Below are 18,334 nucleotides of genomic sequence, written 5' to 3'. Positions count from 1 at the left end.
GATCTGTCTTGAAGCCTTGGCACTACTTCCCAGACATCGTTCACCATTATGGAGTTGTATTCCTCTACCATTGCATCTAGCCAAACCTGATGTTGAGCTGCCTCCTAGAAACTAGTAGGCTCCCCATCTTGAGCTACTAATGCCTGATATCTATCTTGTTGTTTTCTCTCCCTCTTATTGTTTCTTGGTGCGCCGAGGAAGTCCTCTGCATCCTGCAGAATCTGACGAAGTTCCCTGCTAGTTCTTCCTTTGCCAACAGGGGCTTCTGTTAGCTCCTCCTCATCCTGTGAATCTTCCTGATCCAAGGAAGAATTCTTTACTTCTGTTGGTTGAAGAGGTTTAACCAATGACTCTTCTTTTGATTGCTCCTCGGAAGGCATCTCACGAGATTTTCTGAAAGCTCGGTCCTCCATGAACTTTACATCTCGTCGAACCACTACTTTCCTGCTCCTTGGAAGACAGATTATGTATGCCTTAGCGTTCTTGCTATATCCCACTAGATATCCCTTTTCCGTAGTTTGATCCAGCTTTTTCCTCTTTTCCTCGGGTATGCGGCAATATGCTAAACTCCCAAATATCCTGAGGTTTAAGAAGTGGACCTCCTCAAGAATCCTGCCCATCTGTAGCACTCTGGGGTTACAGCACCAAAGAAGTAGAAGGATAGAAACCACGAAAGATTCTTTGATGTAGTAAAGAAGTAGAACTCCTTAAGTTAGGAGGGAGCCTGGATGAAATCTCCCTAGGTTAAGAGGGAGCTTGATTGAAAGAAATCTCCCTAGATTGAGAGGAAACACGAATGAAAGGAATCTCCTTAGTTGAGAGGGAGGTCATATCATAGTCATGATGGACAACTCGATAGAAAAAATTGGAGAATGTATCTTTGAAGGGTTGTTGAGTTAAGAAAGGTCGAATCAATTTATGAAATATGTTGCTGCATGAGAAGTAGGAAAGGAAGCTGCATGGTTGAGAAATCTTCTGTCAAGATTCATTGGGAAAGCTCCAAGTCCTACTATGGAAAGTTGAGAAGCAACATCAAGTTCTCTAGAAGACCCCAAAGTTTTGTATCTATTTGAAAGTTTGTTACTGATTAGTGTTGTGTTTGTATAGGTAAATCTCTCGAAGTTTTGATAGCATGCTGGCTACCGATCAGTTTGATCGGGAGAGATTTGTTGAGGCTTTATGAGTGAAGCATTTCTTGGGAGCACATCTGGCCGACACCTTGTGTTGATGTCTAGGTCCCGAAGTAGGGTGGGTGGTGTTGGTCATAGAGCTTTGACCTTGGATACACACCTGGATCCCTGGGTTGATGGTTAGCAAGTAAGCCTGATGGTAACTAAGAGGCTAAAAGCTTTAGTCCATCTTAGTCCCACTCAAATAGATTGTCGTGGTCAGGAATCTAGTCCGTGGCATTGTGATGCCTAAACTGTTGAGAGACCTTGGATAGATTACCTTGTTCAAAAATCTAGTCCATGGCATTGCAGTGCCTAAACTTCTTCATAGATTATGTATTTTGAGATCTTCCATGTACCTCTATGGTTATATGTAAATATGAATACCTCCCTAGTTAAAGGGAGTGTTGAAAAATGTAACTAGGTTCGGTCTTCATAATTGTACTTGAGTCAAAATGAAATATATTTGTCAAAAGAAAGCAAAAGAAATTTTATTATTATTTTAATTGACTTGTTAAACCACGGGTTTCATGCTTGGGTCAATTGTTATAGGTCAAGCCTCCATTGTAGGCTTTAGGTTGTTGTCAAAGTCAATTGTTGTTTGGTCAAAGACTCCTCCATCAAGTCAGCCTCTTCATCTAGTCGGCCTACAAGTCGGCCAAAATATAAAGTCACATCTCTTCAAGAACTCATGTCGGCTTATTTCACATGGAAACAACTATATATACAAGCCTAAGGACTTCACATCAAACACAGTGAAGGAGCTCAGATCGCATCAAACATAGTGAATGAGCTCGGATTTCAGAGAGATGAACTCACAGGATCTCAGAGACTAGTGCGGAAATCACAAGTATAGGTTCAATGTAAATCTCAGAAGAAGGTTCAATACCACTGTGATGAATTTCGGTATACCACAGTGAAAAGAAATTTGATCAATTTAAGAGTGATGGTTTTTGAAGCAAGTGTGAATTACAGTTCGGTGCTATCATAGTGTAGAAGCTTGGTGTTATTGCAGTGAAGAAGTTTGGTGCTACCTCAGTGATGAAGTTCAAATATTACAATGAAGACTTGGTATATTACATTGAGGAAACTCAGATCATTGTAGGATCGAGATTTGAGTTTGGGGCAGTCATCACAGGATCGAGGGCAGGAAGAACACATTGAAGAATGCAATACTAATCACAAGGTTGACTTGATGGAGGGAGTCTCTAGTATAGGTTGTGAAGGTCTTGGTCGTCTCATCTTGTTTTTGAATCTACTAAAGGAAGAATTTTGACCGGGTTTTCCCCTAGAGTGGGGTTTTGCCTTGGCTGCATGCCTACATCTCGTGTCCGCTACTATTTGTTGTTTGGCATTAGTTTTGATGATAAAGAAAAGTTAAATCGAATGAAATAATAATAATAATAATGAAACATCACAAGATAATGTCATAATAAGAGAAATCGATTAACTGCCACACTTTGGATTTCTCAACACTTAATACATGAAAGTGCAATTTAATGCTATTCTTTCTTTCTATTTTTGTCACATACATTGTTGCTGGGATTTCGCTATACTAGGGCTCATTTACTACATCCATTTATGCGAAGTTGTGGAAATTGTGTTTCTAGGTAGTGATGTTTCATGTATGGGCCATGTATTATAAGTGAATGTTCCTAGAGATGCTTCATCGTTGAAATTCATCTTGATAAGCCATCTATTTTGCAAAACGAAGTATAAAGCTGCTTTTGCTGCTTCCTTAATGCGATGCAAAGTTGTCTTTGAGGCCTCCTTGACTTAGAAAATTCAATATCCATAGTCATAATTCTACTTCACTCCAATCTCCCCAAAGGATTAGGAACTGGTCCTCCATAGGTGATTACCTCAGAGATTATTTCTTTCACCTTCCCCTCTTTTCTAGGAGTAGCCTACATAGGTGACCTAGGGCATCAATTATCTCACAATCTCGCAATCCAGACTCTTTGATTTTTGGTCCACAACTGCACTGGTGTGTCCTCAAGAAGCCCTCCAAATTTCATGAGATGCCGATGGTGGGATCTTGAGATATCACAAGCCCTAGCTCGAAGACCGATTCTTGCCCTTGGTTTCCTTAGGCTAGAAACCTCACTGGGATCATTGCATTACCTTTCTCTGAAAATTTCTTCCTTGATCTCTTTCATTTCATTATCAAAAAGAAGTAAAAGGTGTACTAGAGGGGTGGAAAAAGTAGGTTGAGTAGGGCAACTCATACTTCCACGATTGCTCCCTCCATTACATCTATACACTTGGGATGTGGACTCTCATTAGCTAGTCCCCTGACTATGACACTGGGCTATGAAGTCTTTCTCCTCCATTGCCACTTACTTTCACCAACACCTATTGATTGAAGGGTTGACCTTGGAAATGCTACCTGCCCTTATGGGTTGGAAGCACCTAATAGGGCTGACTATTTAACCACCCCTACAAAGGTAGGGAAGACTTTTATGGAACTTATTCTAGTTAGATATTTGAAGGTGATCCCGGTTTGAAGTCTTAATATGCCCTTGGAACTTAAGTATGCTCCACTTAGATGCATTTATGTTCTTAGTCTCTAACAATGTTATTAGAATTGAACCAACCCAATTAGAACCAACCGATTTGACTAATCGGAGGGCAAAATCGGTTTGGACCAGTGAACCAGATTGTTTTTGGTTGGTTCATTATCAAACTATCTGGTTCTTGTATGGAACTGACCATTTTGGTACCAAGCTGACCGATTTTGTACAATGCTACCAAGGACCCTTTGAACACAATTTAAAGAAAAAAGAAAAACAATGATTTATGATTGGGGATGCCTAGTATTTGGCCATATTTACCTACCTAACTCACATGACACGATGACATGAGACACGAAGGACACGTAAATACGAGTGTTCAATACAAAACGCAGCGACCTGGAAACAGGACACGAGGGACACGTTTTATATATATTTAATATATATATATATATATATATATATATATATATACACACACCGAAATATAGTTTTTTATCCATATTAAATTGCACGCTGCAGCTTATCTAATCAAATTAAAATATAATTACTTCAAAGTTCATTTAAAAAAAAAAATAGAATCATAATTCACTATTTAGAAATTAGAATGTGATATTGAATGATTGTTGCCCGAATTCTTTGCATCCTTATTTTATTTTATTGCATGGTATTTTACGAATGGAGAGAAAAATGCCAAATGTAATAATAATTACACAGTTAAGTTTTGTTAAGAGTAAAATATCGTTTAGATAGTCAAAATGACAAGTAACGTCCAACTGAAGCACGGGATGTGATTTGACGATTAATTTTCTTTTTGTTAAATATAAAAAGAGAAGTAGTTTGACAATTTACATGTGTTTCTAGATTCCAAATATGATAGAAAGTTGTGTGATAAAACATAAAACCAATTAGAAAATCGGAAGACCGAGAAATAGGAGATAAGCCATAAGCTAAATACAAAATCTATAGTATCAGTATGACGAAATACATTTAGATTAAAAATGAAAAGTCAATAACATCAAGTAAAAAGTAAATAAGATTGAGTCTCGTCTAATTTTGGTTTTTTGGCGATAATAGTTTGATAGTGTAGTTTTATGAAATCAAAAATAATGCTAAGCTAAATCATTTTCCATCCAACATTAAGATTAACGCCAAAAAAACCAATGTGAAGAGCCACAACTTGGGTGATTTAGGGCATAATTAATAGCAACTAAAACATAAAACAGAAGTTGCGTTGAAAACCATAACGCGTAAGCTGCAAACACATCTTCCAGCGTTCAAAACCATAAAAGATTATTTAGATATTTTTAATTTTAAATCATTTGAATAAAATATATGTCATGAACTGGAAATGAAAGGTTAAAAGAGGTCAAAAACATTTGAAACAAATATATGTCATGAATTGCAAATGAAACGTGAAAAAGCTGCGGAAAGTGTCAAGTTTTAAAACGTCACACGCTGCAACCTGCCAAGTGCCAAATTTCCAAATGTCACATGCTGCGAGCCTGCAACCAAAATCCACAGTCCACATGATGAATATACATGGACAACGATTTGCCTGAACGTTGCCAAACCTCACACGCGCTGCGACCAATCCACAAGTTCACGGAGATGACTTAGTCCACACTCAGCTCCACACAACGGCTCCACAAGATGAATATACAATAACGGAGAGCGACGACGGAGGAAAATTGGAAAAGGACCCCGGAAAAATAATTTCGTGGGCTTTAAACTAGTGATTTCATGGGGTACATATTCAACCGGAGAAAAAAATGTTAGGGCAACGCTTTCTATAAACCAAATACTCGTTTTCCAGGAGCAGGACACGACTAAAACACCCAAATATGTTTTACGTTTAAGAGGACACGACAAAAAACGTTTTCGACACGTTTTAGGGTCGTTTTCATGTCCAACATATTAAATACGGGACAGGAGACCTTGGAGGACGTGTCCTGTGACTTAGTTCCCTACTAATACTATACAATTGACATTCTCCTTTATATTTCATTTTCATCCTTTTACTTCAATTTTTAACATTACCATTAATTGACTTAGGACATTTGAGAGTAGTTCCTAACTCATTGGGTTTCATATGAAGAAAGTAGAATTTTAGATTCCACTCAAAATCCAACGAACTTAACAGTTTTTTAGGATTTCAAGATTGGGGGGATTGTAATTTTTCCATTGGATTTTGTCATATACGAGGGCATGGAACTAGCATTTAATCAAGAGAACCAACCCATGTATGTACCTTGATGTTAGTGGCATTGATTGTTGAACTCCTCGATCATGATCCTACTAAAAATGTACCCATCACTCAAACAAAATCTTGACTTGACATGCTAAGTTTATTTTATTTTATTTTAATGCTTAGAGGGTAATATTGATGACAAAGATCCCAATATTGGAAAATGTCTTGATGATATGTAGGCATTTGTTGTATCATTGTTTTTTTTGGATGTTAGAGGCCATTTAGGGCCTGTTTGTTAATGTATTTTTGTTTTGGAGATGGATTGCACTCGGTGCTATTTTGGTTATGTGCACCCTTACATGCTATATAAATGAGAACTTTTGTTTATTTGTGTATAAATGGTTTGGATTCATATGGATGCACATGAGAATATATGTTTTTCTTTAGAATTTGAATATTTATGCATTTTTGGTTGATTGGTTTTTTGATCCCGTTTTTTTATCAGTTTAGGCTCAATTCTGATTGATTCCCCGTTAGGAGGGTCTACCGGTTTGATGACTAGTTCGGTTCTGATAACATTGGTCTCTAATGAGCGGTTGCTTTCACTTGGGTTTGGGTTAGTTTTTCTGGATGGTCTAGAGTAGCAGAGGCCTTTGAGGGTATCCTTCTCCACGTGATGCCCGGGCCATACATTATGAATAGAAATAATTAATATTTAATTATGATTAGTATACTGAAGAGGCATGTCTATAAGGACATGACTATTCGTCAAGGGGCACCTTGCCTAGCATATAAATAGGGCCCTCATCTGTAAATATATCATATACCATATTATTTGTACATTCAACATTATTATATATAAATATTACTTTCCCTATAAATGGATATTTACATATTCCCGATATTCTGCTGCATATATGAACCTTGTTTGTTACATTGGTATATCTTGGTATTCCATGTAGTATTAGTCTTTTTCCAATTGCCATGTGGCATTGCTGTCTTGAGTAGTTACAACATAAGGTTCTCTTTTGGCAGTTTAGGGATACCGTATTAATCTCACTTGCGATTATAGATAAGGCGAGCATGTACACATTGGCTTATAACCCCTCTTGGAAAAAGTTCCCTACACCTTGAGTTCTGTATCTATACACCGACTCTTTACTTGCATTCAAGTGATTCATTCCTTCATTGATAAAGTGATTAGCCTATGGGCACCATGAGTATTATCCTCTCTAGAGCTTGGGTTCTTCTCTTTAGTGCACTCTCTTAGGCTTGGCTATTATTTTTTTTTTTAGTGCACTTGTGTTTTCTTTCTCTAGAGCACTTGTTCTTGGCTATTAAAAAATATCGCAGAATTTGGATTTGTTTTTGTCCTTGTTTGATTCTCTTGCTACCACTTGTGAATCTCAACAATGTCACTGAAAAGGATAGAGTTTCTCAAAATATAAACTTCTAAAAATAACCAAATCAACAATCTGAAAGCTCCCATTGACTGTTTTCATACTCCCATGCATTCCCCAAACTCTGAATGTCAATCCAATACATGGGGAAAACCTGCAAAAAATAGATCTAGAAACCTTTTAAAAATATGACAGCATGTGCTATCCCGCTGGAATACTGATCTTGTATCTGATCTCTGAACTCATATGCAACAACTCTGAAACCAAGCATTGGAACAATGTACCACTCTGGCCAAGGTACTCACAAACATACCATAACTTAACATTTGAATTTGCATGAACAAATCTGGTGTTAACAAGGTGAATACTCATTTCAGCTTGGGAGATGTTTCTACACAGTGCGTTTAGATCTGATTTGGCCATTTGGATTTCAGCCATTAATTTCATTTTTAGCAAAGATATAAACACTCTTCAAGCTGGATCCAAAATGGATAGGCTAGCTTTAAGTAGGAAGAGGGATCTTGTGTGACTGTTACCTGCCAAAAAGTGGGTAACCCATAGGAGAAAACTTTTCTCCTCCTTGGACAGCCAACTAGCCAGCAGCCCTATATGATCAACACATACCATGATGCCAGGATACTCCACTTCTTGCTAACATCAGATTTCTCTCCCATCCGACATTCCTTTTTGAAGGAAGGTGGATCATCCATTGGCACATATTTTAACCATTTTTCCAATCATGTGCTTTCACTTAATGTTATGGGCATACTAATATGGATCAAGGGGAAAACTAGATAATTGGCTAATTTTACTGCATTCTTATTCCCTCACTTCACCTAAGAGGTTAGTCTTTGACTCTAGTTAATGGGACTTGTTGACCTAGCTGCCTACACTTAACTACAAGTCAGTGAGAAAAGTCTTCAACCCCACAAGGTGTGGTTGGTGGTAGGGAATTAAGAGAAGGGGCTGTCACACTAAATCCCCTCTCTCTCTGTTTAAGCTATCTGCTAGGCTAGCTAATGGGGGTGGTCCCTAATGAAAAGTTAAGTTAAAAATGATATGAGGTTCCAAGAGGAAAGTTAATTTGGATTACTTGTCAAAATAACTTGTTTCCAAGAATTAAGCCAGCGTATGAATAAATGTGCAAATTTCAATGATATATTCAAAATATAGACCAATGCCTTCAAGTAAATAACAATAGCTTGCTCAAAAAGTGAAATCAAGATACATTGATAGACAATTCAAATGTGAGACCAGAATAAGCATATGAACACCAATTGCAACTATAAAGGAAATAATACTTTGGAAGAGAATGCTTCAGATAACAAGATACATCAATTACTCATGAGCATAATGATCATCAAAGTAGCAAATACATGAAGTAACTTGAAATAGTGTTGCACCAATGAGAATATTCCAAGTACAAGAAAAGCTAATAGTTGCAAAAATAAAGGAATTCACAATACTTGCATAAAAAAATAAATGCTTGAAATAAAAATGATATTCACAGATAAGACTCAAATAAATCCAAGATAGCATAAATACAAGAATTGCATTTGCAAGAAAAGTGAAGTTGTGATGTAGATGTGCTCTTGGTTTATTTTATTAGCTAAATTCTAATAAGATTGATTTCAATTAAGCTCCAATACTCAGACCTCACCCTTGCCGAAAAATTTGGATCTCACAGTGAGGAGTCGTTAGAGGTGGAGGGTCCCTAAATGTCTATACAACCAACTTAAGTTGGAGGTTAATTTTGAATGAGGCTTTGGAAGCTTGTAAAATGCAACTAATTTAATATGTCTACTATGTCATGCAAGTAAATTCGCAAAAGTTTAGTAAATGATACAAATTTCCTTAAACACAAAATTGCATACACATGTAGGATTTGTGAAAAATATTTGCTTTTCCTTATGATAGTTTTTTTATTTACCCAAAAGAAAATAAAACTTGAGAGATGCCTTGCATGTAAGTAAATAACAATGCTTGTGATTAAGTGAACTCAAGATTGATTAACTTTGCAAAAGAAATGGACTTGAATCTGCAATATGAAATTGAAATGATTTATAGAAATTAAGTTAATGAACATGTGAAAAGTAGATTGTTCAAAGTAAAGTGCTTGTAGCTCAAATCAACATATAAAATAAAAAATGCAAAGCCTTAAGTTGAATTGTAGCAAATTTATTTGAACAAAATAAAAATGTGATGAGTGAGGTTGTGTAAATTTTAAGTGTTCAATTAAAATGGAAAACGAGAAGATGTAAAAGTTAATTCACCCACATGTTTCTCTCCCTAAATGGAGAGAAGGGATGCCATGGGTAAAACTCAAGCTCCCTCAAGAAAAATAGATCTTTTATTAGCTTTTTACAATGAGTACAAGACACTGCAAATATCGAAACAAGCACACAATTATGAAGATTGAACCTAGTTACCTTCTTCAACACTCCCTCTTAACTAGGGAGGTATTCATACATACATGTACAAGTGCATGGAAGATCTCAAAGCACATGAACCATGAAGAGTTTAGGCACTCATGGTGCCACGGACTAGATTCCTGACCAGGGCAATCTATTCGGGTGGTACTAAGATGGACTAAATCTTTCAGCCACTCTAGGTACCATCAGGCTTACTTTCTAACCATCAACCCAGGGAACTAGGTGCGTAATGCAAGGTCAAAGCTCTATGACCAATGCCACCTTCCCAAAGACATCAACACATAGGATGGCTAGATGTCCTCCCAAGCATTACACAATGCCTCAACACACTGATTATTCAAATCGGTAACAAATCTCTCTCGATCAAAGAGATCGATAACCTCAAGCATGTAAAACATGCTTCCAAAACTTCGAGAGATTTACCTGTACAAACATAATCCCAATCAGTAACAATCTTTCAAATACACATAAGTAAACACAAACCTTTGGGGTCTTCAAACATCCTTGATGACAGTAGGACTTAGAGGCTTCCCAAATGAATCTTGAAAGAATTTTCCTCAACCATACAACTTCCTTTCCTACTTCACATGCAGTAACATTTTCTTCTTTCAGTAGCACCTCAAAATGCATTTTCCAATTTCTTCTTCATGATATCCATCATGACTATAATATGTCCTCCCTCTCAACTTGGGAGATATACCCTTTCGTTTATCCAGGCTCCCTCTTAACTTAAGGAGATCAACTGCTTTTCCATAACATCAGAGTATCTTTCATGGCTGCATTCCCTTTCATCAAAGTCATCTTCATATAACTTCCTTCATCATGCTTCTTGCCAATCAAGTCAACTTTTCTTACGAATATCTTCAACATCTTGAAGATCTTGTATTTGCATGACTTAAACAACAAGTACAACGAAAATAATCCTAATACACATTCTATTCTATTGTCACTTTTGGCAAAAGTTGCTTTAGTGTACTTCCCTAGTACACATCCTCTGCATAAGTCATCATGTTCACTACTAAGGACCAGTGTTGCGAACATCGCGATTTTTTAACCTTGTCGATAAAATCGCTCGACTTTTATGGGGTTTTTTTTTTTTTTTTTTTTTTTTTTTTTTTTTTTTTTTTAATTTCGAAAAAATCTTGAAAAAATTGCGATTCGACAAGAAAAAATCATGCGACTCAGGGACAACACATTTTAAAAGAGAATTCATGGTTTTTATTTGTCATTTTTAGCAGACAATGAACTTGTTTGAGAGCTGAGGAGGAGAGGAAGGCGATTACTAGGGCAGAGGAGGAGAAAAACTCAGGAGTCAAGACTTACTATTTAGGACATGATTCACTGTTATGTGTGATGTAGCACTAGAAATGATATTAAACATCTTATATATTAGTTATTTTATCATATTTATGTGTCACTGTATTTATTTTATGTTGTAGATGCTTTAGATATTAAAAAATTTGAAAAAAAATGAATATTTTTGTATTTTCCGATTTTTTCCCGATTTTTACGATTTTTTCCCCTCGCCGATTTAATCCCGATCGCGATTTTTGCAACATTGCTAAGGACTGATACTCCTGTAATAGTCTCTCTGAGCATCCTCAGTGCTCCATGGTGTAAATGCCCCATTCGCTTGTGCCATAATTCATTTCGCTCCTTCTCACCATTATAGTTGCTACCTATTAGTGCCATTGGTGACTCAAGCTGCAATCTATACAACTTGTTGCTTCGAATCCCAATTTGCCTCTTCTTCTTCTAGCTTGGATGCTTTACGTATACTTTCTTTTCCATGAAGTATACATCGTATCCCTTGTCCTGTAACTGGGACACTGAAATCAAGTTCATTCCTAGTCTTGGCACATGCAGAACATTGGTGGCTCAGATGTTGGTCCTTGCTTCCGTTTGAAATGATATGGTGCCTCTCCCTACTGGAGTACATTTTGTGTTGTTTCCCATAGTGATTTGGATGCCCATTTGTTCTTCTTGATAGCTCGCGAAATGTTCTCGTACTCCAGTGATATGATCTGAAGCCCCGCTATCAATATACCAAACATCTGCTGACGTTGAATTTGCTAGGCATGTGAATTCTTCATCTAATCTAGTATATAACTTTGAGACACTTTGAGTATCCATATTGTGCCAATTTCCGACGCTAACTTGTCCCAGCAACTGTTGCAAGAGAAAACTGTGTCCCACCTGAGACAACCTCTCTCGCTGAATCTTCTATTGCGCTGTTACTTCTACCATTGAAAAATTTCGATCGGAAAGACTTACCTCTCTGTTGACTCACTCAGAGAGAGTTTTCCCACGAAATCTAATCCTCTTGGCTTTGAACTGCGGAAGCCCTTGGAGATTCGAATCACTGCCCCTGCAACAATTTCGAAATCCTTTCTTTCTTCAACACTGGGTATTTCGACTTCTCCTTCTGCTTTCCCTTAGCTTTGATACCATGTGAAAATTTCTAAATAGAAATCCTACTGCAGTGATTAATATTATTTCTTCTACTTATTATCTTAGAAATAAGTTATTCACAATGTTCTTACAAGAAATATCGAAATATATTCTATTGCAGCCTTCACAATTAAAATATTGCAGAAAGTAAATGTAAGGAAAAATATTGGCACAAATACAATCACAATGACACAGTTATTTTTGGACAATCGTCCCCGGAAAAACCCAATGTGGGAAAACCGGTGCAGCAGATGAGGGTTTCTTTATTATTCTTCAACAAATTCTCATGTACAAATTACAACCAACAAAACAGGAGTGAGAAATTTTACAGACGCTTCTTGACAAATTTCTGATCCAGGTGAAGTACTCCTCTTCCCCAGAATCCTTCTGCGTCAAACTTCTCTCACTGGCCCAGCGTTTAGTTGCCCATGCAGGCTCTACGTCAATCTGCCTCTGCACTGCCTCTTTTTGCGTCACTCTGTTCTTGCTTTGCGTCTTGATACCTTGCATTCTCAAAAGATGCTGATACCCTTTCTTCCTTTCTCACCTGCAACTCTCCCTCTGATTCGATTTTCTCTTGTCGAATTTCGACTAGTGAGAAAATCGATCTTACTTAGGTAACTTAGTATCTGCCTCTGGTGTGTTCTCCAAGTACCCATCAAGCCCCCTCTTATAATCCTCTTGTTGATCAATCAACGGTCCAGATTATATTCTAATCAATGGCTAGGATCATATTGACTTGATCTCTGCCTTCTTCTAGAAGTTTCACCCATAGTTTAGATTAATACCCATTAATTATTTTAATTTCCTAAGTTTAGACGTAGGGTCCCATTAAAAATAATAAATTATTTTAATAAAACTATCTTTGGGTGGGATTTCCCAAAACGATTTCGGGGTATTGGAGAATGCATGTGTCTAAGCCTCCCTGCAAATTTTGAGACTTAGAGCACATCCGATGCTATCAAAAATCAACATAGAGTAGGCCGAATTCACCTTTTTAGAATTATCCTTTGATTGTTGGCCAACTTGAGTGAGGACTAATGACAAGGTCTTGGAGGCTGACTTACAAAACAAATATGATTCTTTACAATGTGTAACGTGCCTTCATTACATGACAATGACTCTTTAGACTTTTAGGACTATATGACAAAATCCCCAAGGGCTCACAATAGGAGCCTTAACTAAAATCAAAATCTCTTGCTCATGAAACCCATGATGCAACCATTACAATAATTTCATTTTTCTTCTTTACATCTTTTACATAATATCACAATTACATGTCATTATGAAGACCAAACCTAGTTACACTTTTCAACACAAAAAAACGTTGAAATCCTATCTACAAAATTAGAATCCAATTACACCTGAATGACAGTTCTGACGAATGCTCCCTAGAGGATCAAGCTCCTAAGTCCATGCTATTAAATTCTTCCCTTCTGTTGAAAACAAGCATTTCTCAGTCTAAGACTCAATGGCTCATCACTGTAGTATTGCTTGACATGCAATTTGAAAAGATCAGAATAAAAGGCAGTGTTATCAACCTCTTCCAAGTCACAATTAATTACCAAGTTTGATTATTCTCTTTGAACAAATATAATCAAGTTAGCTACTCGAAGTTTGACTTGGCCTAATTTAGATTCTCATGAGTCAAACAAGATTCAAATTGTGTCATAGACGCTGACTTGAGTCTTGTGAGTCAGACTTTGTCTTCCTATAAGAGAAAAAACAAAAAAAAGGGGTCACTCATTTTCCTTGTTTTTCTCACCTGATTCGCAGGAAACACCCAACAACCATGTTAACTGTTCACAATCCAGGGTGCTTCTTAGTATGTACTATGTAGTGTCTTCTATGCACTTTGAAATGAGCTATCAATGAAATTTTGCAGTTTGAAATGAACTATCAATGAAAATTTGCATTAATGTACACTATAAACTTTCATATTAGTGACCATTTTTTCCTAGAATTTAGTGTCTTGGTTACTTTATTTTAATTTCTATTAATTTGACAGCTTAGGGACAAATTCCCTCCTTTGGACAATCTTCCTCATCAAGAGAGACCCCTCCCAGCCCTAGACGAATTTAATTTGGTTAAGGAAAAATATATTTTAATATGGAAACCTACATGTACACAAAAAGGAAAGTTCAGCCCAAAAGGAAATTGGACACCTTTGGATGGCTATAAATACAAGTCAAGTGACCCTCATTTGGAGATATCATTCATTCTTCTTTGATTTTGGCTTGCACAGGTTTGAAGTGGTTTGCAAAGATTGGTTTGTACAGGTTCAAAATCGTAGGGTCCGAAGCTCGCACGTGTAATCTAGGGTTTTGATTTACAGCCGCAAGGCTGCTACATGGAATTTTCAGTTGCAACCACAAGCATATAGGCTTATTCGTGCGGTTGGAGGGTTTCAACCGCACGCACGTACACTCCGTGTGGCTGGAAACTAGGGTTTTATTTCATCAATTGACCGCAGAATTCGGCAGTTCACCACAGATATTTTGATTATTAGCATTGTTGGGTTCATCTCTTGGATGTTTAGTTGATTTTGCTAGATAGTTTTGTGGTTGAAATATGGATCATTGTACTCTCTCTCTGCTGAAACATTCAATGAAAATCTAATAAGAAGAAGAATTTAAAAGAGTTTTCCCTATGTGGGGTGTTTCCCGGTGTTCGACCAATCCTGGTGTCTCTATGTGTGAATTCTTTTATTCTATTGTTCCTTTATGTTCCGCTGGATTGATAATGACATTGTTCTTTCTATATAATTGCATATGTTGCTGAATAATGTTATGTCGCTGTGGGGTGAATTCAATGTACAAATAATGAAATGCAATTATCTAAAGCAAAGAACAATATAACCCTAAGAAAAATTAACAATTTCCTCAAGTCTTAGTTAATTCTTACTCTTTGGCATGGTGCTTTAAATTGAGTCTGATAAATTTGGTAAAAGGAATGACCTTTCTTGTTTGAGGATCAAGAATATTAGCAGAATGAGGTTTAGTCTCACATTTGAATATCAGTGGACATAATAAAGCCTTCTCGAGGACTTCAGTTGAAGAAGATTGAATTTCATTTTTGTTACACAGCACAATTTCAATTAAGGCTTGTCATGTAGGTCAGACAAATTAGTAAAGCTAAATTTTAAGTGATCTCATAATCCTAGATTTAGAAGGAATGGTCTTATAATGTAGTTGAAAAGGGGTATCTTGTAAGTATATTATATATTAATATAAGCAATTTTTCTGTGGAAAAAAATTGAGGAAACGAGCGGTCTTAAAATTTGCTTTTGCCAATTCTCCCCTAAAGCAATTTTTTCTCTCCTCTACCATGGCTTTTCAGACAAAGGATTTCATTCATCTGACAATCCTCCATTCTACATAATATTTCATTTTAATTGTTCTCGCTTAAAAATACATTAAGAATTCAGTAAATAATGAATGACAATATGGAGTGTACTTTTTCTTCTAACCGCTGTTTCAAAATCACTGATATGCCACAACCAGTATTAAAAGTTAAATACAAATCTTCTGTTTCATATCTATATGTATCATTTCCTTCCTAACTCTCTCTTTTCCTTCAAAGATTTTTTGCAATCACAGGTGCTGTATTGGTAAGCAGTGTTCTCTACACAAAGGAGGCACATGCTGGGAAAAGGAAAACACCCCCTCCAGAGGAACCAAAGGAAAAGAATGATCCAAATATCAGTGCGCTTCGGGCAAAGGTGCTTGCCAGCAATAGAAGAAAAGAAGCTATGAAAGCATCATTAGAAAAAATGAGAAACGGTCAAGGTAGTGGGTCGAGCTCAACAGATGAATAGGGTTCTACACAACTTGCATCAGAAGCAAGTACATCTGCATCAGAATCAGAAGCTACGCCATCATTTCTTTCAGTAGAAAGAGTGTCATTCAGCTACCGGATAATTCTATCGTGTGCATCTTTATTCTTTCGTTAGGGCTAGAATACGTATTCAACCCTGTTCAACCCTGGAAAGGGTTTCTGAACATATTTGAGGTTCCCCGTATTTTGCATCTGATATCAAATGTATTTATTTTGGTAGATAATAAGGCAGCTCAGCTATGCTTTCAACACTTTGATGCATCTTTTAGTGTAATTGTATGTTTTATGCATATTATTATATTATCTGAAAACAATAAGTAGACTGCACTATAGTATTTTTTTCGTCATAAATGGATGAATTTTGAGAGTTCCGTAGTATATGATTGATGTAGTCCTGTTAATCTTGTATTGGGAAGTATGGAATGACAATGAGCATTGGATACGTGGCATAACCCAGACTGAATACCCAAATTTCAATTAATGCCGAGTATGGAATGACAATGAGCATTGGATATGCGGTGTAATCCAGTCTGAACATCCACATTTCATTTGATGGCTGACTGTCAATGCTTGAGATAATATCAATATTATCAGGATGTCAGGGTCATTGCAGCCAGAGAAGCCATGGACATTTCTACAGCCCGGATGATTGTGGGTGGGGTTATCCATCAATACTTCGTGCACCCGTGTAACAGACATTGGATCTAGATGGTGCGTTAGTCTGATATCCACTTTGAGGCTGTGGAGATTATGCATATCTCTAGTTTACACAAATATTAGAACTCAAGACATGCTAAGTCATTGACACGGGGCATGGGACACGTAGGACACAAAAATTCGAGTGTCTGAAAAGTGCACGCATGTTGACACATAGGACACAAAAATTCGAGTGTCTAAGAAGTGCACGCACGTTGACCACTTGGAACAGGGCACGTAGCGCATGTTTTATATATATATATATATATATTAAACATTAGACATTTTTAACACAAATTCTCATTCATGATACAAATTCAGATATAGATTGAGATTCTACATTGTAAATTTAAAATTTATAAGTTTTATAAAGTAATATTATGCATGCAAATACAATTGTGATAGATTCACCAATGTTCCAATAGGAGAAAGACAAGAAACTGCAGTTTTCTTATTAAGTCATCAAAAGCAAAATGTGTTACATAGGTAGTAGCAATGCCAATGGCAAATAGAAATAACAAATACAAAACAACTACAAGTACAAGGCAATAGGTAGCTCTTGAGTCATCAATTATCATCATCAAAATCAGCATGACTATCATGGTCACCACTGCTCTCCTCTGCTGCATCCTCCTCCTTTGTATCCAATGTCATCTCTACATCTGCTGGTGTGGAGGATGGCCCCTTAAGAGTATCACCATCATCAAAAGTGATAGGCTCTAGCACTGGCTCATTAAGATCCAAGTTGGCCAATGCCAACTCAACACTGTTGTTCAAACCCATATCATTAGGAAAGACATACCACATCGTTGTTTTTCCCTTCAACCACTCATCCCTCTGCTGGTAAATTAGACGAAGGTTGGTGTGACCACTCATCCCTCTGCTGGTAAATTAGACGAAGGTTGGTGTGCACATACACCATGGTCTCTGCCCTGCACTGCTCAAGCCTGCTCTTCTTAACACTATACAAATTCCCATATGTGCTCCAATTCCTCTCGCAACAAGTTGATGAAGTTAAAGAATCTGGGGCACATGTAGTTAATGAGATTCTTCTTGACTTGATAACTATTTGTGAGGCATTTTAATTTTCTTATTAGCAAAATCTTCTCTTTGATATTATTAAAGTGTGTGTTTCTTATTTCATCAAATAGCTACCAAAGAACAAAGAGACAAGAACACAAGATGTTGGCATTCTGCCAGGGCCAAAACCTCTCCCTCTTGGAGAGGAAAACCCACACATAATTCTTCTTATAGAGATTCCAATTGACAAACACCAAGACCATGAACCTTGACCCACTAGGCCACTCCAAGACCAAGACACCAATCCTCTTCTTTACTGTTGAGATCAACATCATCATTACTGCTTTATCGAGATCATCATCATGATTCCACAAGGATCCTTACAATTGCACCATTGCTTGCTTTATCAATGCATCACAGAGGTCTTTCTATCGCTGCATTATCAAAGTGACCATGGAGATCATTATCGCTGTAACACTGTGATCATGGAGATCATTATTGCTGTAACACTGTGATCATCTCTACACTTTCACGAGATAACAACAAGGTTTATGTATGTATATTGAGAGTATTCTTGTAGGACCACTGAGATCCTTATCATATTTGTTATACCGAGTACTATGTG

The 18,334-nt window shown here is 37.0% G+C and overlaps 1 protein-coding gene across 1 annotated transcript in view; it reads left to right on the top strand.

The window, feature by feature from the left end:
- The window catches only part of LOC149197185 (uncharacterized), a 109,051-nt gene extending 92,807 nt beyond the window's left edge, over window positions 1-16,244 (top strand). The window contains exon 3 of the mRNA XM_089403871.1: window positions 15,739-16,244. Within this exon, the coding sequence (XP_089259997.1) occupies window positions 15,739-15,973 (235 nt within the window). The 3' untranslated portion in view covers window positions 15,974-16,244. The remainder of the gene's footprint in view (window positions 1-15,738) is intronic.
- Window positions 16,245-18,334: the final 2,090 nt, after the last annotated feature.

The sequence above is a fragment of the Pinus tabuliformis genome, chromosome 2_2, assembly GCF_031772625.1.
Source record: "Pinus tabuliformis cultivar Carrire ecotype Pingquan chromosome 2_2, CPIR1, whole genome shotgun sequence".
In the NCBI taxonomy this organism is placed as follows: domain Eukaryota; kingdom Viridiplantae; phylum Streptophyta; class Pinopsida; order Pinales; family Pinaceae; genus Pinus; species Pinus tabuliformis.
This window is presented reverse-complemented; position numbering and strand designations above follow the sequence as displayed.